The sequence below is a fragment of the Mustela putorius genome, unplaced genomic scaffold (genome assembly GCF_011764305.1).
Source record: "Mustela putorius furo isolate JIRA1106 unplaced genomic scaffold, ASM1176430v1.1 tig00003937_pilon_pilon_pilon, whole genome shotgun sequence".
NCBI classification, from domain to species: domain Eukaryota; kingdom Metazoa; phylum Chordata; class Mammalia; order Carnivora; family Mustelidae; genus Mustela; species Mustela putorius.
The window spans coordinates 2,933,992-2,959,866 of record NW_025422082.1 but is presented as its reverse complement, the minus strand read 5'-3'; the positions used below and the strand labels follow the sequence as shown (position 1 = coordinate 2,959,866).

At 40.2% G+C, this 25,875-nt stretch overlaps 1 protein-coding gene across 5 annotated transcripts in view; it reads right to left on the bottom strand.

The window, feature by feature from the left end:
* The window catches only part of PIWIL2 (piwi like RNA-mediated gene silencing 2), a 76,142-nt gene extending 59,037 nt beyond the window's left edge, over positions 1 to 17,105 (bottom strand). For 3 of the 5 annotated variants that reach the window (XM_004763297.3, XM_045069509.1, XM_045069510.1), the window contains exons 1-10: positions 16,951 to 17,100; positions 15,080 to 15,316; positions 13,328 to 13,415; positions 13,038 to 13,176; positions 12,328 to 12,534; positions 11,616 to 11,726; positions 9,137 to 9,254; positions 7,922 to 8,046; positions 7,006 to 7,086; positions 6,591 to 6,704 (exon numbers count right to left, since the gene is read on the bottom strand). In XM_004763297.3, coding sequence (XP_004763354.1) covers positions 6,591 to 6,704; positions 7,006 to 7,086; positions 7,922 to 8,046; positions 9,137 to 9,254; positions 11,616 to 11,726; positions 12,328 to 12,534; positions 13,038 to 13,176; positions 13,328 to 13,415; positions 15,080 to 15,268 — 1,172 coding nt within the window. In that variant the 5' untranslated portion in view covers positions 15,269 to 15,316; positions 16,951 to 17,100. Of the gene's footprint in view, positions 1 to 6,590; positions 6,705 to 7,005; positions 7,087 to 7,921; positions 8,047 to 9,136; positions 9,255 to 11,615; positions 11,727 to 12,327; positions 12,535 to 13,037; positions 13,177 to 13,327; positions 13,416 to 15,079; positions 15,317 to 16,633; positions 16,708 to 16,950 lie in introns of those variants that run through there. The other 2 variants (XM_004763298.3, XM_004763299.3) reach the window with 2 other exon arrangements.
* Positions 17,106 to 25,875: the final 8,770 nt, after the last annotated feature.

Genomic DNA, 25,875 nt, shown 5'->3' with positions numbered 1-25,875 from the left:
TGACCTGAGCCAAAGGCAGAGGCTTAACACAATGAGCCATCCAGGCGCCACTTAATGACAGTTTTTAATATTCTCTCACCAAATCCCTTTCCCTTAATCACTGTCTTTTGCATCAGTAAAGGCAGGAGGCTGACATGGAGGAAGAAAGCACAATGAAGAAAAAAACTAAAAAGGGACTGAGGAACACAGCAGACAACAATATAGGTCTATGTCTTGTTACTACAATATTCAACATTAAAAAGTAGATAAAAATCCATGTTTCTTAACTGCAACTATTTCACTTTGACTTCTATACTGGGATTGAAATAAAAAATTAAAATAAAAAAAATCATGCTGAAAAGAAGGCAAACCAAACAACAAACAACAAAAAATGAGTATATACCATATGATGCTACATATACAGAATTCTAGAAGATGGACACTAATTTCTAGTGGCAGAAAGCAGAACAGGGTTTGCTGCCTGTGATGGACAGAGAGAAACAAAGGTAGAAGGAAGTCTGAAAGAGATATGAGTAAATTTTATGCAGGCAATGGATATGCTCATTATCTTCGTTGTGAAATTACATTGGTATATAAGTAAGCTAAAACTCATCAAATTGTATACTTTGAATGTATGAGGTTTATTTTCTCAATTGTGCCTTTCTAAATCTGAAAAAAGAAAAAAAATTAACAGAATTTTAAAAGATCTCAATGAGACTGAAATACAGATTAGGATTGAGTGTCCACTAATTACTAGTGGCATTTCAAGTTAGTGGGGGAAAAGGACCATTAAAAAAAGGGTAAGAGGGGAGCCTGGGAGTTATTTAAGTGTCTGCCTTTGACTCAGATCATGATATCAGTGTCCTGGGATCAGGTCTTGCATCAGGCTCCCTGCTCACCTGGGAGTCTACTTCTCTCTCTCCTTCTGCCATTCACTCCCACTTGTGCTCTATGGCTCTGTCAAACAAATAAAATCTTTTTAAAAAAAAGTTTTATTGAGGGACGCCTGGGTGGCTCAGTTGGTTAAGCAGCTGCCTTCGGCTCAGGTCATGATCCCAGCGTCCTGGGATCGAATCCCACATCGGGCTCCTTGCTCCGCAGGGAGCCTGCTTCTCCCTCTGACTCTGCCTGCCTCTCTGCCAGTGCTCGCTCTTGCTCTCTCTCTCTCTCTGACAAATAAATAAATAAAATCTTTAAAAAAAAAAAGTTTTATTGATTTATTTTAGAGAAAGAAAGAGAAAGCAGGAGGGAGAACATAAGCAGGAGGAAAAGGAGAGGGAGAAGCAGGCCTGCCCATGAGCAGGGAGCCCGATGCAATGCAGAGCTTGATCCTAGGCCCCTGATAACATGACCTGAGCTGAAGGCAGACGCTTAACAACTGATCCACGCAGGTGCCCCCCAAAAAATGCTTGTTTAAAAAAGTGGATGAAAACTTGCTATCCATTTAAAAAATAAATTCTTCATCAATTTAACATTAACATGTAAGAAATTAAACAATAAAATCAGGTGAAAATGTGAACATTCATGTGTTCCTGGGAATTAAAAAATCACAAACTTTGTAAAAGATCTATTGTTTTGCAGCCATGGTAACAAGGAGCCATAAAATCCAGGTTTGTTTTCTTAAGATTTTATTAAATTCATCTGAGAAAGAGAGAATAAGCAGGGGGTGGTCCAGAGAGAGAGGGAGAGGCAAACTCCCTCCTGAGCAGGGAGCCCAACATGGGGCTCAATCCCAGGAGCCTGGGACCACAACCTACGCCAAAGGCAGATGCTTATTCAACTAAGCCACCCAGGTGCCCCCATAAAATCCAGTTTTAGGGCACCTGGGTGGCTCAGTGGGTTAAAGCCTCTGCCTTCGGCTCAGGTCATGATCCCAAGGTCCTGGGATCGAGCCCCGCATCCGGCTCTCTGCTCAGCAGGGAACCTGCTTCCTCCTCTCTCTTTTTCTGCCTGCTTCTCTGCCTACTTGTGATCTCTGTCTGTCAAATAAATAAATAAAATCTTTAAAAAAAAATGCAGTTTTAAACCTGCTTAATACATCTATATCAACTCACCTCAGCAACCTACTTTTCCAAGCTATCCAACCAGAGTCATCCCCTTGTTTCTGTATATTGGCCAATCCGGGAACAACTTAATCCAATAAGCATCACAAGGAGTACTACTCAATCAACAACAGACTACCTTAGCAACCATGCTTCTGCTGCTTGCCCCTCTGCAAGACTGCTGTCCTGAACTCCATACCTCTCCAGTACTCTCTGTAAGATCAGCAGTCTCTTCTCACTGCAATAAGCAATCAGCCTTCTCTTTATGTCAGACAGAACAGAGGTCTCATCATCCTTTGACATTTCTGGAGGTCTCACCATAGTAACTATGGAAGCTCTTCCTTGGCAAAACTCCTAGGTGTTTCATACCCACAGATGCACTCACTGGGTCCCTTGTGCTTAATCTGTCCTTCAGATCTGCTGCCACTGAGTCAATCCCAACAACTAGCTGAGCTCAGACTAGTTTCATTAGGCATTAGCTGCTTATCTAATGCGCTTTCAGGTTGGAAGTCATTGTTTGGACCCAGGTCTTTTTATGAGGTCTTCAGAATTTGTTTTGAAGAAATTTAATTTGAAAAGTATTTTTGCTATTAACTTGATTACTCTTTATCTGCTTACTTTGCTTTTGTTGTTATTTGTCTATATGCATAAAATCTTCTTTCACGTGTTTTTGCTTTGTTCTGCATTTCCTTATTTCTGTTAAATGTACAAGAGAGTGTTCTATAGGGAATAAATGGAGGCATAAGCCAGATAATTCTCTAAACCAAGCCAATCTATTCCAGAGACATCACAGTTGGAGGTCCATTGGATCAGAGACCAATTTGTAAAAAAGCAAGTGGTCAAACATTAGGAAGGCACTTCTTGTCTTGGCAATTTTGTGAAACAAGATCACTGTGTTTATTTAGTTCAAATTCCAGGGTCAATGATAGTTGGGTCACTGATCTCATGGCTCTTCCTATCTGTGTTTGGAACCTGAAATATGGTTCACAAACAACACATCCTTAGACAGCTTTAGTGCTTCTCCTTCTTGTTGTCACAGGTTTGCCTCTGCCAAGGTTTGCCTCTGCCTCAAACACCCTGGGAGAATTTCTGTTTCCAATATAAAGGTGTACCATAGTTCTAATTCTGGCACTTTCCTTAGCAAAGGTAAAAATAAAATCACAGTGTCCAAAGTGTACACAGTACATTCTCCAGTATCATATGCTGGATCATAAAACCTCAGTGAATATAAAGGACAAAAATAATACAAAGTGAGTTCTCCGATCACAACAGAAGAAAATTCAGGAAACTCACATACATGTGGAAAGTGAACACACTCCCTTAAATCATCAAGGGGTCAAATAAGAAATCACAAGGTAAATTAGAAAATACTCCGTTAGATATAAATGAAAACACAACATACCAGAACATACAGCTACAACATTACTTGAAGGAAAATTTATAGCTGTAAAAACCTATATTAGAAAGAAAAAATGTCCCAAATAAACTAACCTTCCACCTTAAGAAGTCTTTTTTTTTTTTAAAGATTTTATTTATTTATTTGACAGAGATCACAAGCAGGCAGAGAGGCAGGCAGAGAGAGAGAAGGAAGCAGGCTCCCCGCTGAGCAGACAGCCTGATGCGGGGCTCGATCCCAGGACCCTGAGATCATGACCCGAACCGAAGGCAGAGGCTTTAACCTACTGAGCCACCCAGGCTCCCCTAACCTTCCATCTTAAGACACTGGAAAGAGAAAAGCAAACTAAATCTTAAGTATGCAAAAGGAAGGAAATAATGAGTATTAAGAGTGGAAATTAATGAAATAGATAACAGAAAAATACAGTCAACAAAACTAAAACACTAGCTTTTTGAAAAGGTCAACAACACTAACAAACCTTTAGCTAGACCACCTATGAAAAAAGGAGACTCAGGTTTCTAAAATCTGGGATGAAGGAGGGGACGTTACAACTGGGCTCATAGAAATAAGAACTGTAAGGGAACACTGATGGCAGTATGCCAACAAACTATCTAACTAAATGAGCTGGACAAACTCTTAGAAAAAGACAAATTACCAAAACTGACCCAAAAATAGAAAATCTAAATAAATATCTAACAATACAGACACTGAATTAGTAACTTAAAAATTGCACACAAAAAACCCCCAAAACCCAGATGGCTTCTCTGTCAAATTTCTACCAAGCATTCAAAGGAAAATGAATTCCAATCCTTCATAAACACTCTCAAAAAACAGAAGAGGAAGGAAACACTTTCCAACTCTTTCTTTAAGACCAATATTACCCAGATATCAACACCAGACAAACGTAACACAAGAAAAATACAGATACTGCTTAGGAATATGGAAAAAAATCCTCAACAAAATATAAGCAAACCAAAAACCAGCAACATAAAGAAAAAAATTATACATCACGAACAAGTGGGATTTATCCCAGGAATGCAAGGTTGATTTAATATTGAAAAATCAATTTAAAAAGCAGGATGTTTTGGGTTTTTTTTAAATGATCAAAACCCAATTCCCTTTCATGATAAGAACACTCAATAAACTAGGAATAAAATGGAATTTCCTCAATCTGATAAAGGGCATCTACAAAAAACTCACAGCTAATATACTTACTGATGAAAGACTAGATGGATATTTTCTTCCTAATATCAGGAAAAGAGGACAAGGATGTCCACTCTCACCACTTTTTTTTTTCCTGGTTGAACTGTCTTTATTAACAAAGGGAATATCCAAGAACACTACATTAAGGAGGGGCGGGGCCAGGGCTTTTTTCCCCCCTCACTTTCTCCACTCCTATTCAACATTGTACTAGAGGTTCTAGCAGGATAACTCAGCAAGAAAAAGAAATAAAAGAGATCCAGATTCGAAAGGAAGAAATAAAAATATCTTTATTTGCAGATGACATGATCTCCTATATAGAAATCCCAAAGAATCCATGATCAAACTGTTTTAAGGAGTACTTGGTTCTGTGTGGATCCTTAGAAGGATGCTATTGAAGGATCACAGAATTTAGGACAGGAAATCTTTTTTTTTTCCCTAAGATTTTTTATTTATTTATAAGACAGAGAGAGAGAGAGGGAGCACAAGCAAAAAGGGAGAAGCAGGCTTCCTACTGAGCATAATAAATTGTTTTAACTAATAAATGACTTCACAGGGGCTTTAGGATACAAGATTGATAATAAAAAAAAATCAGTTGTTTTTCTATACACTTGCAAGGAACAAACCAAAAATGAAATTTTAAAAAATCCATTTACAAATGCATCAAAGAGGGGCTCCTGGGTGGCTCAGTGGGTTAAGCCGCTGCCTTCGGCTCAGGTCATGATCTCAGGGTCCTGGGATCGAGTCCCGCATCGGGCTCTCTGCTCAGCAGAGAGCCTGCTTCCCTCTCTCTCTCTCTGCCTGCCTCTCCATCTACTTGTGATTTCTCTCTGTCAAATAAATACATAAAATCTTCGAAAAAAAAAAAAAAACAAATGCATCAAAGAGAATAAAATACTTAGGAATAATTGCAAAACCTATACTCTGAAATCCACAAAACATTGTTGAATTAGTGTTAAGTACATATAAAATTATATACTTAGAAAATGAAGATAATTTTTTAAAAGATTTTATTTATTTATTTGGCAGAGAGAGATCACAAGTAGGCAGAGAGAAAGGCAGAGAGAAAGGAAGGGAAGTAGGTTTCCTGCTGAGCAGAGAGCCTGATGTGGGGCTCCATCCCAGGACCCTGGGATCATGACCCGAGCTGAAGGCACAGTCTCAACCCACTGAGCTACCCAGGCACCCCAAAGATAATTTTTATATGCAAAATAAGCCATTGTGCAGGTAACAAAACCAATCCTACACATACTACATAATTGACTTATCAACAGCTTTTGCGTAGTAATAAAATATGACAACTTTAATGAAAGTAAAACTTTAATAAAAATAAATTTCAGTAAATGGAAAAATATGCCTTACTTGTGAATAGGAAGATTCACTGAACATTCTCCCCAGTTGATGCCAAATAAAATGCCAGTTGACTTTTTTTCTTACTTTCATTAAATTAGTCAAAGGATCACATGCAAAAATAAATGGGTGGCATTTACTATGAAAATTCTGAAAACAGATTCCTTGACAAATATTTAAAGCTAATAAAATTACAATAACTAAAACACTGTTTTAACAGTATCACACTGATTTTAATCATGGATCAAAATAGAATATTCAGAAATAAATCCAAGTATTTTTATTTTTATTTATTTATTTTTAGATCCCATTTATTTATTTGACAGAAAGAGCGACAGAGCACAAACAGGGAGAGCAGCAGAGGAAGAGGGAGAGGCAGGCTCCCAGATGAGCAGGGCACCAGATGTGGGATTTAATCCCAGGACCCTGGAATCACAAGCGAGTGAGCGAGCTGAAGGCAGACTATCAACAACTCAGCCAACCAGGTGCCCCTACATTTAGTATTCTTAATCTGTTCTACAATTTAAAATCTAAACACAACAATGGCCAATCTGTATTCAGCTATTGCTGAACTTTCCAGAAAATTGTTAGCTTGTTAAAAGTAAATACCATCATTCACTCACATGACATCCAGTACTGAATCATTCCGAATGACCTTATGGGAGACATCAGCTAGGAGAAAAAGACCTCCATCTGTCCTTCGGATGCTAGCTGCATAGCCTGGCCAGATCTGCAACCTGAAGAGACAAGAGAGCTTTACCTCAGGGTTCTAAAAAAACCACAGATACTTCCAAGCTGCCATTTGAAATGGTTGAGCAAATACCGCCCCCCTCCCCAGTAATAGTGAGAAAGCACCACGAAACAAAGTAAGGCAACATCTTTGTGAACTTACTAAAAAACTAAACTTGGAACAGATTTAATTGATAGATTGTATTTACAATCATAAAATACTGTTGAGATTTCTGTACTACATATGGTAATCACAATGAAAAAATTGTTTCCAGAACATTCAAAAGTGAGGAAAAGAACACCACTGACCTGTGTTGCTGTAGTACCATAGCACTTGTAGGGTCATAAAAGTTTCTCCCCACAAGCTTCATATCTAAAAGTTTCATTACCCTGAAATGAAGAGCAAAAATGGGTCTTCTAGAGAAGAATAAAAAAAATTCAAGCTCAACTACTCTGAATTGTATTTTCCATTTTTTTTCTGTATTTTCCTTTTGAAGCCTAAAGTGTCAGAATTGTTGGTGCCCTTTGCACAATACACCATTTAGGCTCAGAATACTGTTGCCAAAAGAAAAAGGAAAAGAAAAGAAAAGAAAAATTATGGAAGTGTTTAGCTTGAGGTAAATACAACTGACAACAGCTTGTCCTACATACTGGGTGACCAAGTTGATTTTCCAGGTTCAATTTACATTATTTCTCACCATTAACTAAAAAGAATGCAAGAGTCAATTTCTGTTTGTAAAGAGTCTGTTCTTGGCACTTCACCTTTCTAAGGAGAAATCGAGTTTTGTGTTTCACTTAAAAAGAGGTGGTGTAGGAGTAAGTTTTATGAAAATCTAGGTCTTATAAAAAGTAAAAACAATTATGAGCTGTGTGAATCTAAAAATCAAGAGACGTGGAAAAAAATTCTTCAAGCAAAAATTTTTGCTCGCTACCACATTAAGTAGCCCCATCAGTAACAACATGAAATTATGCAATATAAACATCTGCTTTTAAAGTTCACAAATGATTCCAAAGGAACCCAACCAGCCACCTGAATCATTTTACCCAAATCTTACTAATCATTTAACATAACTTTTCAATAAGTTAGCCTCGATACCATCCATTTATTTATTAAATGTTTCCAAACTCATCTTTATATGTGTGTGGTATAACACCGTCCAAGCTTCTTGAAGAGCACTGTTACAAATATAAGACTGAGATTAAAGAAAATAAGCTGTTTCCTCACCGACGGAAAACAACATTGTAGAAGGGAATGCACAAGTCGGAACAGGGCTCCAGGATCTTTGTCAACTGAATCTTAATGTTGATATCTGCGCCATCAGTTTTCCTTTGACTTTTTAGCTCAAGAACCTAACAAATAAGTATATGCAAGTTAAAAAAAAAAAAAAAAAAAAGACAAAAACTACCAAGCCCTAATCTAATTCAATCGTGTTCTAGAAAATACTAAAATATATTTTCTTTTTTTTTTTTTTTTAAAGATTTTATTTATTTATTTGACAGAGAGAGATCACAAGTAGGCAGAGAGACAGGCAGAGAGAGAGAGGAGGAAGCAGGCTCCCCGCCAAGCAGAGAGCTCGATGCGGGACTCGATCCCAGGACCTTGAGATCATGACCCAAGCCGAAGGCAGCGGCTTAACCCACTGAGCCACCCAGGCGCCCTGAAATATATTTTCTACTTGCCCCTTATTTTGCCTGTCCACACTGGCCCAAATCATAGCATAACAACTAGGATTTAAAAAAAGATTTTGGTGGGGCACTTGGGTGGCTCAGCGGGTTGAGCCTCTGCCTTTGGCTCAGGTCATGATCTCAGGGTCCTGGGATCGAGTCCTACACATCGGGCTCTCTGCTCAGCAAGGGGGCCTGCTGCCCTCACTCCTCGCCCCAACCCTCTATCTGCTGCTCTGCCTACGTTGTTCTCTCTTTCTGTCAAATAAATAAATAAAATCTTAAAAAAAAAAAGATTTTGGTAAGAGGACTGACTAGCAATAGATGCCTTTCCACCATTCTCTGTCACTGAGGTCAAAGGTTTCCAACCACTCCTCTTATGTGAGAAGAAACTTCTTGAAGAATTCAGATGAAAGTCTTTTTAGTCTGACATTTCTTTTTTTTTTTTTTAAGATTTTATTTATTTATTTGACAGAGAGACCATAAGTAGGCAGAGAGGCAGGCAGAGAGAGGGGGGGGAAGCCGGTTCCCCACTAAGCAGAAAGCCTGATGCAGGACTTGAGACCAGGACCCCAAGATCATGACCTGGACATTTAACCCACTGAGCCACACATGCATCCCTTGTCTGACATTTCTTTGTTATGGAAAAGCCTGTCTTTCCTCTAAGAATAGCTAAGTAAAATTCAAACATCAGGATGTCTATGATTTTCTACCACTCAAAGTGCCAGAACTCTCTTAGGTTTCAATCCAAAATCTATTTCCTCTTTGGTCTTACTTGTTGAAGTTTAATAGGCAGATAGAGAATGGACCCATCAAAAGCAGTAACATTTCCGGTGACAGCTTGATGGTCCTTCAACATGCCAAACCTCATGCTTTTGCACTCCACATTGGGGCTAGAAGACAATAGAGAGGATTTACTTCAATTTGCTTAATTGGCCAGCAATCTTTACTACTGCTCTGTTTCAGGTTTGGTAGAGAACCAGTCAATCGTAACTACTGCCCCATCTAGTGGTCATATTAAAATTCAACTATATTGACTATGAAAGGAATTTCAACCCAATACCTGCTCACAGGGAAAAAACCTGTATTTTCACCACCCAAAGACAACTGCCTTAACATGCCAGTGTACTTTCTTCCTGACTTTGGACAAGAGGTCAGAAAACTTCCTCAGTAAAGGGCATGATAGCAAATATTTTAGTCTTTACAGGCCATATAGTCTCTACTCAATTTGGCCCACATGCATGAAAGCATCATGGACAATATGAAAACCAATGGGCCTGATTATGTTCCAGTAAAGTTTTATTATGAAACAGGCAGCGGGCCAGATTTGCCCTGCAGGACAGCCATACTCTGCCAATCCCTGCTCTAGAGGCTGCAGAAATAATACACTTTAAAAATAACTTTTTTTTCACTTGTGGCAATTTCTACTTTTTATTGATTCATTGTCAACAAATCTTACAGCTTTGAAAAGCTTCAGTAGCTACTTAGTACATTTGTACTTTGTACTATGTACATTGTACTATGTACAAATGTCCCATTTCAGATCAATAACATAAATCCTTGTTGTACAACTATAAAGTTTAAACAAATCTAAGGCTAAAAAGGGTTAAGTATGTTCAAGTACATGATGAAAGATTAAAAAATCAATCAGTAATCCAATACAGCTGTCCCCAAAAGTAAACTTTCATATGCTAGTATCACATTTCAAAATGCTTCTCCAAAAATTCATCTACATGAATGGTGCTATGCCCTAAACACAGTATTTTAAATTGTCTCTCTGGACTTCCTTCACATAATACAAGGAAAGCCATAGGATAACCAGTCCACTACAATACATCTTCTCAGTATCCTCTCAATGGTCTGGCATGCTCTTTATATCATGGCTTCAAAGGTCCAGACCTATGATCTTGAAATTTATAGAATCCATGTCTTCTCCACCATCCAGTCAATGGAGAGACCTGTGAGGACTCACATTCCTTTCTGCTTCATTAACATTTGTCAATCCATTTCCAGAAAAAGGTTCTTCCCTTTCATTAATGCTTATCTGTTTATGTTCCAGAGCAGGCCCATTTCCACTACCCTTCCCTCTCATGGGTTCAATTTCACCCTTTTATTTTTTTAGCTCCTTCTCTTCACCTACCACATGTGCTCAGCTTTAAAACAATCTTGCTACTCTCTTGAATTATCAATCCATTTCTCATTTCTCTTATATACTTGTTATGTAAGTGGCCAATTCACTGGCTATTTCCCATTGCCTGTGCGCTCCTTGGTTCCTTTAGTCTAGTTTTTTCTCCATAACTCTAACAAAGCTACTAGAAAATCAGCAAGGGTGTTCTTCAGTAAATTCAGTAACTTTTTTTTCTAAGGCCAAAATCAACTGCCTCCTCTTCATTCAAAGGAACTGTCTTTTGTCTTTATAATTTATCTTCAGGATATTTCCCATAACTGTTCCTTTCTTTTCTCCTTCACTCCACTTACTTCTTACACCAATTAGCACCTGTGCTTCAAAAATCAGTCTTCCATCTTCCTATTTTCTCTCCACAGATACTCCAAAACACTCATTCATTTTCACAACTCCAGCTAATATTCTCTAGCTAATGACTCTCCTGAGATTTTAACATAGGACTTGAATTCACAACCATGAAATCAAGACCTGAGCTGAGATCAAGAACTGGATGCTTAACAACTGAACCACTCAAGTGCTCCCTTCCTGAGATTTGAAAAGAGAACACAAACTGACATGAATTCTTAATTTTTAAGAAGTATGAGAAACATTGAAGGTATAAGATTAATGTTATTCTGATTTTTTCACCCTCAAATTTCACCCTAGACTGTCACTGGAGAGCCATTGTTATGATATGAGACTTATGCAAGCAGGGTCCAGGTTTTGTGGGGTGTGGGTCTTGTACCAGTGGGGTGGGAGGAGTTTCCCTTTAAGAACAGGAATATAAAATTGCACATATAAAATGGGTTAAAATATTATGGAAGGGGTCTATGCAAGTAAAAGGCCCTGACCTTAAGCTTCACCAACTTCACAGCAAATCCGCCTTACAGGTGTATAAAGTGGCACCTACTAAGTTAAAACCTGAAATGGTAATAGACCTAAACACGAATAACTTAATTTATCACAAGGATCTGAGTTTGTGGAGGGACATTCATCAGGATTCACAGAGAAAAGTACTCAGTTATCACAGGGAAAATATTTCATTAATTTTCTCTAAAAAGTGAATACATAGAAAAAAAGGTGTGCATACCTGAAAGTCACATGATATTGATAAACTGCTTCATTATGACACTGTATTTTGATAAGGTTCAATCCCAAAGATTGTGGTGTTCCTTTTGAGCCTTGCTTCACAAAAAGCTCTCTGGAAAATAAAACCATGTATATATGTCAAAAACAAAAATGCAAACAACTCATGCCACAAATTTAAAAAGAGAAAAAAAAAACACACTGACTCAAGTAATACCTTACACTTAGCTTACACAAGTCATACAATAACAAGCTTTGAAGGCTAGAGACTAAGTTCGTAGCAATCGCTAGAGAAGCAAGATCACCCTCTGCCTTGGTAATATCAATGGAATAACTGAGGCCAGCTAACTAAGAACACAAGAATTAGTTCCACTAAAAAGATGAACTGTTGAAATATCTTTCCTAGATGATTTCCTAATCTTTGATGTGACAAAGAACTGGCTATGTCTGAATTGAGAAGGAAATGAAAAATCATTTGAAGCTACTCTCTGGTACATACTACCTAAAGTATCAACCCCGTTTCACTTCATCAGGAATTCTCCCACCTCTTTGTTATTCTCCCCACTGGCACAAACCCCCAAAAACAAAATAAACAACCTTGAAGTACCTACCACCCACAAAGGCTTTTAGACACAACAGAAAGAATGTTTACAATATTATGAGGAGGCCTCCTCCCACATCATTATCAAGCAGAGAAGGTGGTACTCCAGACTTACTTTTCCTTATGTTCTACAGTTCCAAGTAAAGAGTGATCCAGAGGGTGTGGTGAGGATTGGGGCAGAGGTGGTGGTGATGACAGCAGGGTAGGATCCCGAGAAGTCAGGCCGAGAGCACCAGGAGCCTTGTATACTCCTCTGCCTATACCACCAGCTGTTCTTCCCAAAGGTAAGAAAGATGTATCCGAATTCCCTCTTCCAAGCATTCTGAAATGTTGAAAAGAGAAGCAAATCAAGACTCTCTGAACCATGCTACTATCTATACCCCATCTAAATGATTCCTCCAAGTTTACATTCTTTTCCTGAAGGAGTCAGCAAAAGGGACCCAAATCTTGGGATTCTCTCCAGATCCAAATATGCCTATTTAACTCATTCACTAATTGCTATTAATACTGACTCTCAAAGCCAATTCCCATGGGCAGAATTGAGATGGAAGAGTGAATCAGTCAGGTTAAAGAACCACCAGAACCATGTTAACATAATAGGGCAAATGGAGTTATAAACTGCCCAGCAAAGGACTGCTTTTTACCCTTTTCCTGTGACTGACTGGATCAGTGGCTACTGATTATTCTTGGAAAATATCCATTCTTTAATATAAAACCATGCACTGTTTATAAGATAATATGACCCTTTTCAGAGTTTCTCTTTGGGCTTATAGAGAGATATTGCATCTGAATCTGACAATTACCCTTGAAAGCAACTTTACCCACCTATTCCAACCAACGCAGGCCTCTGCTATCTTGCTACCCCCAGTTGCCAACACAGAAGGATCCGGAAAAGTGGGATGGGTTTCTTCTTTGTCCTTGCGCACCATACTGGTAGACAAACCTCGACCTAAAATGCCTCTACCTGGATGGAAGGGCCAAAACCCAACTATCATTGTGAGATGAAGGTATTATAAAGTGCAATTTTTTTTTAAGATAAATTGTATGTCTTTGAGAACAAAGCAATCATACATACATACTACCACACTTCTTTTTCAAGTTAGTTTTCTACATACCTAAAGAAGGTATTTCCCGTTTCAGAGGGGTCTGGGACACTGTCTCAAGGCCCAGTCCTCGGAACATAGAGACCAAACCTACAGATTCCTATAAAAAGTTAATAGGTAGAGTTACTCAAAAATATATTTCAACAGTTATTCTAAGATATGGAATGTGTTTCATTTCTAAGGTGAAATAACAGTGTTATTTCAATGACTGCATGTGAAACACATTCTGTAACACACTTAGTGAAGTATTTAAGAAGACATAATAAAGATGTTTCTAACAACAAGACGACTCCCAGAAACACTGATGGTGTTCTTAAAGTCTTGGTAAATAATAAAAATCATCTTTGAATGTTATACATGTTATAATAAAGAATAAAAGTACCTCATACAAATTACTTAAGTAGTTTTTTTATAGGTTGGAGGGGCACATGGAGACAGAGAATCTCAAGCAGATTCCATGCTCAGCATGGAGCCCAACACAGGGTTCGATCTCACAACCCTGAGATCACGACCTGAGCTGAAACCAAGAGTTGGAGCTTAAACAACTGAGCCACCCAGATGCCCCTTTAAGTAGTTTTAATAAATACTTTTAATAGTAATTATGTCATTGTAGGTTTTTAAGCATAAATACAAGTATAGTCCATGATTTGATGTACAGAGTAATTTTTTCTAGTTTGTTTCCTATATATCCAAGGTAACAAAGAACATGTGTACTAGCTAATAAATTTTCAGAAAAAACAGACCACTGGGGTGCCTGGGTGGCTCAGTGGGTGAAAACCTCTGCCTTCGGCTCAGGTCATGATCTCAGAGTTCTGGGATCAAGGCCCACATCGGGTTCTCTACTCTGCAGGAATCCTGCTTCCCCCTCTTTCTCTCTGCCTGCCTCTCTAGCCTCTCTACCTACTTGTGATCTCTGTCTGTCAAATAAATAAATAAAATCTTAAAAAAAAAAAAAAACCAGACCATTTAAAAGAACCTAAGGTTTGGGTTTTTTAAAACAACCTGCAACAAAACGTGCTACTGTTTTCCTGTGGCGGTCTTGAAAGTTTACTGGTGTTACAACAACTAGAGCTGCCACCGATAGACTCAAGCAAGTCATCAAAGAAAAAAATACAACATGTCATCTTTTCTTCTGCCTGCAGAACATTACATTTGACACTGTCTACTTAAAACTGTCATAACTGCATTATCAGGTTCTCCCTATATTTGTTAACTCTTTATTCTTTGAGATTTCTTAATTATAGACAAATACTATTCTTAAAATTACTATAAATTAGAAAATTAAGAAATTAAGAATGCAAATACATGCAGTTGTACACACATTAGAAGCATAAGTTGAGGATCTTTTTCTTTAAGATTTGGGCAGAGCCCTCTGAGAGGAAATTCCTTAATAATTATTACCTCAGAAGCAGGAATGGCTGCTAATACCATAGAACCAAACTTAAGGAAAAAAAACACTCAAAAGCAGTATCTTCAAACTTGTCATTTATGTACATATATATATTTATATCTATAGAAGCTAGAGGATGGAGGTTCATACCCAAGTCTATTTAGCATTCTTTATGAGGCACTTTTTCTAAACTCACAACTCTAGGATTTGAAATATATGCCCAGAAAAAAACAAACAACCCAACCAACAAATGAACCAAAAAAAAAAAAAAACCCAAATTTTTTTCATATAGGGCTGCAACAGTTATTATAAACCTGTTATTCCCTCTGATGATAAGCTGTATGCTCCTACTGTGCATCCAGACAGGGTCTTACCCTTTGCGCTGGCCCACTCCGTGGGCTTGGTTCCCCTGGCTTTCCAAACACATGGCCTCTGCCTACAGGTCCTGCCCTGCCCAGAGCTGAGTCCAAAGGTTTAGGAGCTTGCAGCCAAGAGCCTGGCATCCGTACAGAATGAGATGGGTGCACTGAAGTGCCCCTGAAGGGTGGTCGGACAGGATCCATTGAAAGGCTGCAGAGAATACCGATGTCAATCCTGTTCTGATCAATTACCTGCCGGCATTTTATAAAGATTAAAGATTTCCAACTGTTTTCCTCTTCCTTCAAGACAGACTCACAAAGCATTAAAAGGTTTCTTTAGGTCAGACCAGTAATACAACCAACCTCCTATATCATATTCACTTCAAAAGGTCTCTGTAGCCTGGAATATTCTAAACACTCTCCCTCAGCAAGCCCTTAAAAGCCAAGCTCTTGTCAAAGTTACATACGTTTTCTAACCAAACAGCCTCTCAGAGAACTCAGTCCTGTAAGTTTAACCACCTGTTGTGCAAGGAAACACTTTTTATGTATGAACATGATTTTGGTTTATGATCCAGTTCACATTAAATTATTCCCATCTTCCCCTTGGATCTCTGTAGTTCCATCTCTGAATCTTTATCAATTCCTCTCTATAAAACTCCTTTTTAAAATTATGTAAGAACTGAGGTCTCTAGGATGTAGATCCACTAAGCCTCTTCAAAACTACTTTGTAACCTATAGAATTCAGGAGTCCTTCTTTAAAGAGCTCCCTTCACCGCCCTGACCCACTCGTGAGCCCCAAAGAATCCTTAACTGACAAATAAACCTCTTCTTAACATTTGCAAACCTGCCTTAAGCATTAGCTACAAAAAATCATGCCATCTTTGCAAAGACAACACCGACAGATTTCCCAAATCAATATTACAGGTGGAAGCAGTTCAGGATCTGGGGAAAAAAAAAAAAAAAACTTTTTTTTTTTTTTTTTTTTTTAACTAGACTATTCTCTTTTACACAAAAATGGCAGGATATGCCTCGCTTCCCTAAAGGACACCATAGTTCTCTCCTTTAATTGCTTAAACTCCTTTCGGTCAGCCTGGCCTCTTTGCTCACATCTTCCTAGCATCACCCAAAGAATCAGTTGCCCAACTGGTACACACTGAGGGGTGTTACAAGATCTCTGGAATCCTCTCTTCTCCACTCCTCCCTCACCTCTACATCACTTCTTTGGATTCTGGCCCATCCTCCAAAAGGCCCTCCCTAAATGTGGACTTTTTCTCCTTTGATTAGTTAGCAGAGTTGGCTACCTAAAATGTTTAACAGGGAAAGGCCTGGCGCCAGGCCTGCCTTCCCCACCTCTCCAGATGCCAGCTCCAGGCTGGGGCACTATGATTGGGGGCCTAACCAGAAGGGAAGCCCCTAAAGGCAAATCCTACTCTCGACCCCCACGTCAGAGGAAAGTCCCAAAACCAATTGCTTTGCTGGGGGTCCCACCCATTCTTCCATCCAAATAGCTCTTCAGTTCACTCAGACCCAGCAGGAGTCCCCTCTCTCCTTGGGCCACAATCTTTATACCTTTTTCCTGGTCCTGCGTTTCTCCTACACACTGGGCCTCAAATAACGACTTCCCCCCCTCTGGCCTGGTCCCACCTGGGGCCCAGTCTCTCGTGCCCAGGTGGGGGTGGGGTGGGGATGGGGGTGGCAATGGAGTGGGGTGGGGGTGGGGCGACAGTGGGAGTGGGGGGGGTGGGGTGGAGGTAGGGGGGGTATGGGGATAGGGTGGAGGTAGGGTTTGGGGTGTTGGAGGGCGGAGGGTCCGTACTGGGCCGGAAGGACTCCTGCTCGCTACCGCGGGATTGAGCAAAAGGCCACACAGCCTTCAGCGGGGCTACCTGGCCGTCCCTGGCCTTCTAAACCTCCGTTCGGTCCACACAGCAGGCTCGAGCTGTCGCCAGGGTCCCCTGGCCCTCAGGAGAACACAGGTCTTAACGCACCAACACGCCGAAAGGCCCACATGCTCCAGGCCAATTTCCGGTCCTCTCGCGGGGCTTCAGGGGCTCACCCCATTGGCCAAATGACGTGACACTCACAGGATTCATCCATCTCATTGGCTCCTCTGTGACAAGAACCTCTCCCTTTCTAGCAGCTTCGTTCTACAGAAGTTTCATCCCCAAAAGGGTGTTTGAGATGGGGATCTGGAAGTTAGGACTAAGCCTAAGCATGAAAAGTATTATGTTTCCAACATCTGAAGTCTGTTCTGTGGGCAACTCCCATAAATACATTTGCTCAGGGAGCTCAGGGTAGTTTAGCCGGCTAAGTGTCTGCCTTTGGCCCAGGTCCTGATACCAGGACCCCCCGGACGTGGAGTCCTGCATCGGGCTTCTTGCTCAGCAGGGAGTCTGCTTCTCCCTCTGCCTGCTGCTCCTCCTGCTTGAGTGTGTGCTTGCTCACTCGCTCGCTCTCTCTCTTACAAATAAACTCGTAAAAAAAAAAAAATTGCCCATAATGAAGTCGACTGGCCCCATCTTTCCCAGGCAGAGGATATAAGACTATAGGCAAGGGTAAGCTTGAGTTTACCTTCAAATACCTAATTATCTCTGAGCCTCACTTTCTTTATAAAGTAGGAATAAAAGCATCCGTTCATAGGGTGTATGGAAATGTACATACATTAATAAGATGATGTACATAAATTACCACAATAAAAAGATTGCCTGTAATAAATGTTGCCTGCTATTATTATTTATTGATGTCTGAATCTATAAACCAAGAAAAGCTTTCTCCAAACTATATAAAGGTATTAGTGGTTAATTTTGTAATTACAGAGTATTTTCACCCAAAGAAATAAGGACTTCTCACCCTTTTCCAAACATTTTGGCAAATAACTATACACCCCGCCAACCCCAGGTTTTAGGAGGTGGGTGGGGTCAAGGTTCAAGAAACCTCGGCTGACGCTATAGAGACAGGCAAATGCTCGGCATAGACTAGCACTAGAGGCTTTTCCAAACCTCAGATTCCTCATACCTTGTTTTAATCCTTACATTCAAGGACCCTCCTCTTGTCAGATCAGAATACAGTTTGAAAAGTACTGGTGCAGGTGGATTTACAAAGCAGGGATCTCACTAGCAAGATACCCGTTTACTCTTTGAAGGTATTTTTTGTTTAAAGTTAACATTTTAAGTTCTTCTACTCTACAACCTTCCCACCTTTCAATGTTACAATTTTATCTTCTATTAACATACATAGTAGGTAGAATTTTGTTGCCCAGGCAACTATTAGTAGCAAGTATGCTCAAAAACAGCAATACAAATTGTTTTGTAACCTTAGTAAAGTCCCAGCTCCCTGTCCTTTTAGGTACTTTGATCAAACTTTGCATGAAAGATTCATTCTGTGCCTAGAAAACAATATCTTAGGGGGAGGATTCAGAAGATCTTCACAATAGCAATTCTCAGAAAGTGTTCTGAAGCTGACAGTTTTGGAACATAAACCAGGAGCATCATTACAGAAAGTAAAGGTAATATGCAGTACAAAGGGAGTATCTAGGGTCCCCTAGTTTTCTATATCTTGTCGTGCAAGAGTAGGTGGCTCTGTACAGTGTTTCTAGCCAATTCATACATTATAAAGAAAAATCCATATGGTATCGGTGTTGAGTGGAGATAAAGATGGTCGTAGCTGTGTAAGGTGTGGACATCTGCTTAGAATCTTTCAAAACCTAGTCAACTTCTCCTGGAGATTATATTCCCCATCAGGATACTTCAGTTGCTAATTAACCATTCCTAGGATATTGATTAAAAACAGCACACATACATCATACTGTTTTAAGTATTTAAAATTAAATTATCAATGATATTCTCATAATGTTCAATTCTGTCCACTTGGCACTGCCAGGCTCTAAGGCTAGGGGGGAGGATGACCCTGTAACTATAAGCAATCCGGATTTTTCCCAGGCAATCACTGTAAGGTAACAAAGCCCAGATACAAGGGTAGGTCAGGTCAGGTGGAGATAATGGCCCGAATGCAGGGATGAGTTGGGTCAGGTGGAGACATCCAATCAGTAAAGGGCGCACACTGTCTCCCTAGCTACCAAGGAGTGTGGGCCCCGTCTTTTGGGTGCCAATTCTGACTAAGGTGATAGGCTAGTTCAAATAGCTACTATGGGGTGAATTGTAATTCAATCGGCCACCCATGTGTGACCTAGCATGACTGTGCAGCTTTCTCTGTGTGTTACAATCTCATTGGCCACCTGTGTGTGGCCAGGCCCAACCACATGGCCTTTGCTCTATAAAAGTTAGTCTGTGAGGCAGGGAGGGGTCGCCCTCTCTGTAAGGGGCTGCCCCGACCGGTCTGTTTGACAGTCGTTTTGATTCTTTTTTTTAATTTTTTTTTAAAGATTTTATTTATTTATTTGACAGAGAGAGATCACAGTAGGAGAGAGGAAGGGAAGAGATCACAGAGAGAGAGGAAGGGAAGCAGGCCCCCCGCCGAGCAGAGAGCCCGATGTGGGACTCGATCCCAGGACCCTGAGATCATGACCTGAGCCGAAGGCAGCGGCTTAACCCACTGAGCCACCCAGGCGCCCAGTCGTTTTGATTCTTGATGCTTGGCGCGAAATAAAGCTTTGCTTGACCTTCACTTTGTATCAGTCTTGCTCCTTTGACCATGGACCCATTATTGGGGGACCCAACATCATGACTTCAAATACTCTGGCTCTTTGTCCCCGTAACTACTTCCATTCTTACCACATTTCCAGATTATTTTTGCTCAGAAAATAAAGTCACCACAGCCACAGCAAGATCAAGGGCAGAAAATTACATTGCCCGTTTGGCCTAGAAACTATAGGGAGGATTTAAGTGGAAGTAGACTTATGTCTGCAGTACCTCTGGGGTCCAGGTAGGGATAAATACAGATCCTCCCAGGAGAAATACAGCTTCAAACGGGCCGCAAAGCTCCCATAAACAGTGTCAATAGATATGAGGTCACAAGAAAAATAAGCAAATCACAAAACACATTAGAATCAATAAAATGGGTGAACTGTTCTTTTGTTTTTTGTAATTTAAATTTAAATTATACGAGTGCACATTTAAATACACACATTCACTAGGCTCAATTAGGAGACAAAACACCCCATTAAAAAGTGGAAGGTGGCTCAGTCAATTAAGTGTCTGCCTTTGACTCAGGTCATGATCCCAGGCTCTGCAGGAAGTCTGCTTCTCCCTATGCCTCTGGCCTCCTCCCAGCTCCTGTGTGATCTCTCCTTCTCTCTCATTTAAATAAATGAAATCTTAATTAAAAAAAAGTGGGAGGTAAGTGATTAAACTGATCTTTCACCAAAGAAGATATAAAAATAGCAAATAAGCACATGAAAATATGCTCAATATCATTAGTCATTAAGGATATACAAGCTAAAACCACAATGAGGTATCATTTCATACCCACTAGAATGGCTATAATAAGTAAAACAGATAATACCTGTCATGGTTAATTTTATGAATCAATTTGACTGTACCATCTCTGGAGTGCCTAAAGATTTGGTCAAACATTATTCTGTGTTTTGGACGGGCTCAACATTTGAACTGATATCTGACTAAAGCAGACTGCCCTCTGTAATGTAAGTGAGCCTCAGCCAATCAGGTGAGGGCCTGATTAGGACAAGAAGGCTGATTCTCTCTGTAATAAAAAAAAATTCCTCTTTACCTGCGTGCTTTTGAACTGAGACAGAGCTTTTCCCTACCTTCAGACTCAAACTAAAACACTGACTTTTTCTGGGTCTTGAGCCCGTTAGCCTTCCATTTGGAACAGCCATGTGTGTATCCTAATGGTTCTTTTTCTCCAGAGAACCCTGATTAATAACAGATTTTGGAACCATGAAGTGGGATGCTGATGTAACAAGTACATAGAAATGTGACTTTGGAACTGGGTGGTTGATGTAGACTGGAAGAGTTTGGAGGTGCGTGCTAGAAAAAGCCTAGATTTCCCTGAAAAAAACTATTGGTAGAATTATGGATATTAAAGGTGCTTCTGGTAAGATCTCAGCCTGAAATGAAGACCACGTTATTGGAAACTAGAGGAAAAGCGTTTCTTGTTATAAAGTGGCAAAGAAACTGGTTGAATTGTGGTCTAGTGTTTTGTGGAAGATTGAACTCTTAAGCAATGAACTAAGCAAATTCTAAAATTTGCTTCTAAGCAAATTCTAAATTCTAAAATTCTAAGCAAAATGTTGAAAGTGAGACCTGACTTTTCCTTCCTGCTTCTAGTAAAATGTGAGAAGAGAGAGATAAATTGAAGGAAAAATTTAGTGAAAAGGAATCAGAACTTGAAGATTTAGAATGTTCTCAACCTATCTATATTGCAAAAATGAGAAAACTGGTTCTGGAGAGGACACCAAGGGTGTGACTAGACAATCCACCCCATTAGGAGATTATCCATGATTATCTGTGGAGATAATCAGCTATAACAGCAGAAGCTAGGAGTAAAGATGGGATTATATCCACGGAGACACTGCCAGTTTGAATCAAAAGGAAAAGAGATGGGCTGAGAGAAAGAAGACTTTTGGACTTCTGGGACTCTAGAGGACAGGACAATAGAGCTATTCAGCATGCCTTATCCTTTAAGAAGAGGGAAAAATTAAAAAAAAAAAAAAAGGGGGGGGAAGAACCCCAAAGGTGACTCAGAGACCATCAGGGCTGGCACTCCCACCCCAAGCCTGGGAGGCAAAGCTATTTCTTTTTTACAGATTCGCAGCTGGAGAAGAGTATTACCTCAGGATGAATGAAACCTCACTTGTCACCCATACCTGATTTAGATCCAGATGAGACTTTGGACTGGAGTTAATGCTGGAATGGGTTAAAACTCGGGGGGGGGGGGGCATTGGGATGGGGTGAATATGTTTTGCATGTGAGAAGGACATGAATTTTGGGAATCCATAGAGCAAGAAGTTGTGGACTGAATTTTGCCCTCCCTAAATTCTTACGTTGAAACCTGCTGCCGAATGTCACTGCATTTGGAGATAGGACAGAGGTAATTAAGGTTAAATGAAGTCATAAGGGTAAGGGCCGCATTCTGATAGGATTAAGAAGAGGAAGAAACACCAGAAATGTCGCTTTCTCTCCCTGTGAGCCAAAAGGAAAGACCTTGTGAGGACACAGCAAGAAAGTGGCTGTCTCTGCAGGCCAAGGAAGGTTTTCACCAGAAAGGAGTTTGCCAGAAACTTGATCATGCACTCTTCTTCTTCTTCTTTTTTTTTAAAATATTTATTTATTTGAGCAGCACCTGGGTGGCTCAGTCGGTTAAGCGTGGGCCTTTAGCTCAGGTTGTGAACTTGTAGTGCTGGGATCAAGCCCCATGGTGGACTCCCTGCTCAGTGGGAGTCTGTTTCTCCTTCTCCCTCTCCCTCTGTGTGTTCTCTCTCTCTTTCTCTCTCTTGCTTTCACTCTCTCTCAAATAATTACATTTTAAAATCTTTAAAATTAAAAAAAATTTTTTTTAAGATTTTATTTATCTGAGAGAAGGAACACAAGCAGGGACAGTGGGAGAAGGAGAAGCAGTCTCTCCGCTGAGCAGGGATCCATATGCGGGGCTCTATTCCAGGACCCTGAGATCATGACCCGAGCCGAAGTCAGACACCTAATGACTGAGCTACCCAGGCACCCCTAAAAAAATTTTTTTTAATTAAAAAAAAAAAAAAAGATTGAGAGAGACTGTGTGCGCACAGCACACAAGTTGGGGAGGGACGGTGGGAGGGTGGGGGTGGGGAGACTCTCCAGCAGACTCCCTGCTGAGTATAGAGCTGGCTTGGGACTCCGTCTCAGGACCCTGAAATCATGACCTGAGTGGAAATCAAGAGCTGGCGGGTTAACCAACTGAGCCACCCAGGCGCCCCTTGAATGTCTGCTTTTGAGCACCGCCTTCACCACCCCTCACATCTGTGGTATTTTGTTGAGGAAGATCTGGCTGCCTATAATAAATGTCAACAAGAATGCTGAAGTGTAAATACCTGACATTAAGCTTTTGATTGCTGAGGCATCCATTTCAAAGACATGCATCTCGAACTAATTTTATTGCCAGATAAACAACTAGATAAGGAGCCAGGCTGTTTGCATCCATGAATTTCCCCTTCGGAAAGCCTTGTCCAACTCGGACTTCTTGAGTGCTCCTGCTTTTCCCTACCTACTCCCTATTTCCTGCTCTTACGTTTTGTTTTTGTTGAAGTTTTTTTTTTTAAAGATGTTATTTATTTATCTGGGAGAGAGAAAGAGAGCATAAAGAGAAGAGGAAGGGAGGCAGAGAGAGAGAGAGGGAGAAGCTGACCCCTAGCTGAGCAAGGGGGCTGGCATGACTCTGGCTTGATCCCAGGACCCTGGGGTCATGACCCGAGCCCAAGGCACACATTTAACCAACTGAGCCACCCAGACACCCCTAAGATTTTATTTTTAACTAATCTCTACATCCAGTGTGAGGCTCAAACTCAAAACCCTGAGATCAAGGGTCCCATGCTCCACCAACTAAGCCAGTCAGCCACCCCATGCTCTTAATTCACCTAATAAAGAGTAATCCCACAAAAAACCCACCCTTGATCCTAATAAGGACAGAACCCCAGGTCCCCCACTCCCACCCCGCCACACACACACACCTCATCTCTCTCCTTCCTCTCTATCCCCTAGACCTTGCTGTGCGGCCCTCAGGCATACTGTGTACCCTCCAGGACTTGCGGGTAATAAACTTTGGGCTTTTTTTTTTTTTTTAAAGTCCCTTAATGGTTGTTGCTGAAATGGGTCTTGCAATCCTAAGAACCACAAGGGTTGGTCCAGCCACAATAGTGGCTCTAGTCAGGGAAATTATCTGTGGGGGTTTGCCACAAGTAGCACAGTGAATGCCAGGTGCCCCCAGGCATTCCTAGCTGAAAGCATCACAGTCAATAGGTTAAGCCTGACACAAAACAGATGCTGCGAAACCAGAACCCTCATTCAGTGCTGCTAGGGATGTAAAACCGTGCAGCCACTTTGGAAAACATTTGGCAGTTTCTCAAAAAGTTGAACAAAAAATTACTGGAGGAACCAAAAATTTCACTTCTTGGTAACTACCTAAGAGAAATGAAAACATATGTCCTCACAAACCATGCACGCGAATGTTCATAGCAGCATTACTGATTAGAGCCAGAGCTTAAAAACAGCCTGAATGTCCGACAACCGGAGAATGGATAAGCAAAATGTGGCATATCTAAACAATGGATAAATTCAGCAGGAAAAGGGAACAAACTATGCCACATGCCATGGATAAACTTCAAAAGCATTATGTTAGCTGGAACCTGCTTCCAGACACACACCACATATTATATGACTCCATTTCTAGGAAAAGTCAAGAAAAAACAAATGGGTAGAAACAGAGTGTAGAATAGTAGTTGCCTGGGGCTGGGAGTAATAATGAAGATGAACTATTATTTTTTTTTTAAAGATTTTATTTATTTATTTGAGAGAGAGACAGTGAGAGAGAGCATGAGCAAGGAGAAGGTCAGAGAGAGAAGCAGACTCCCCGTGGAGCTGGGAGCCCGATGCGGGACTCGATTCCTGGACTCTGGGATCCTGACCTAAGCCGAAGGGAGTCGTCCAACCAACTGAGCCACCCAGGCGTCCCAGATGAACTATTATTAATGAACCCAAGGGATCTTATTAATGTGATGAAAATGTTCTAAAATTGATTTATGGTGATGTCTGTACCATTCAAAAAATTTACCAAAAATTCTTGAATTGTACACTCGAATAGGGTCAATTTGATGATATGTAATGTATACCATAATAAAGCTGTTTTAAATACACACATTAGGAAATAAGCAGAAACTGCAATGACATTACAGTCACTGGACTGTATGTTTAAGAAGTAAAAAATGACAAAATCACGAGGAAAGAGCAAAGTCTATCAAAATTGACTAGGCAGACTTGAAAAGAACCAAAATAGAGCTTCTAAAAATGAAGAATATAAAAATTGAAATGAAACACCTAGGGGAGAAAATGACACAAGAGAGCAGACATGGCTGAGGGGGGCCCATAATGAATCACTAGGGTAATCTGAAAGAATTACCCAGAATGTAGCACTGATGGAAAATATGAGAGGTTGAGATACATGGAGAACAAAGTTAGAGCAAAAGATCCAACAGACTTTGAGAAGGAGGGAATATAGAAAAAAGAGGAAAGATACATTTAAAAGAGTTAATGGGGGGCACCTGGGTGGCTCAGTGGGTTAAAGCCTCTGCCTTCGGCTCAGGTCATGATCCCAGGGTCCTGGGATCGAGCCCCACATCGGACTCTCTGCTTGACAGGGAGCCTGCTTCCTCCTCTCTCTCTGCCTGCCTCTCTGCCTACTTGTGATCTCTGTCTGTCAAATAAATAAAATCTTTAAAAAAATAAAAATAAAAGAGTTAATGGCTGAAAATTCTTCAGAATTAATGAAGGATACAAATCTCTAGAATCAGAAGCCCAAGGAATCTCAAACAGAAAAGTAAAAAGAAATAAACACTTAGCATCACAGTTGCACTGCATAATATCAAAGCCAAATAAAAGATCTAAGAAAAAACACATTCCCTACAAATGAAAGAAAATTGGCTCAATAGAAGAAGCCTGGAAGACAGTGGTATGATATATCCACAGGCCTGAAAGGTTAAAAAAAAAAAAAAAACAACACATTGCTGTCAACATAGAAATTGCATTATCTAGTGAAATTTTCTTTCCAGAACAAGAGTAAAATAAAAATTTTTGAGAGAAACACAAAAGAGAGATTGACCTCCAACAACTAAATAATTTCTAAACACTAAAATGAAGAAAAATGAA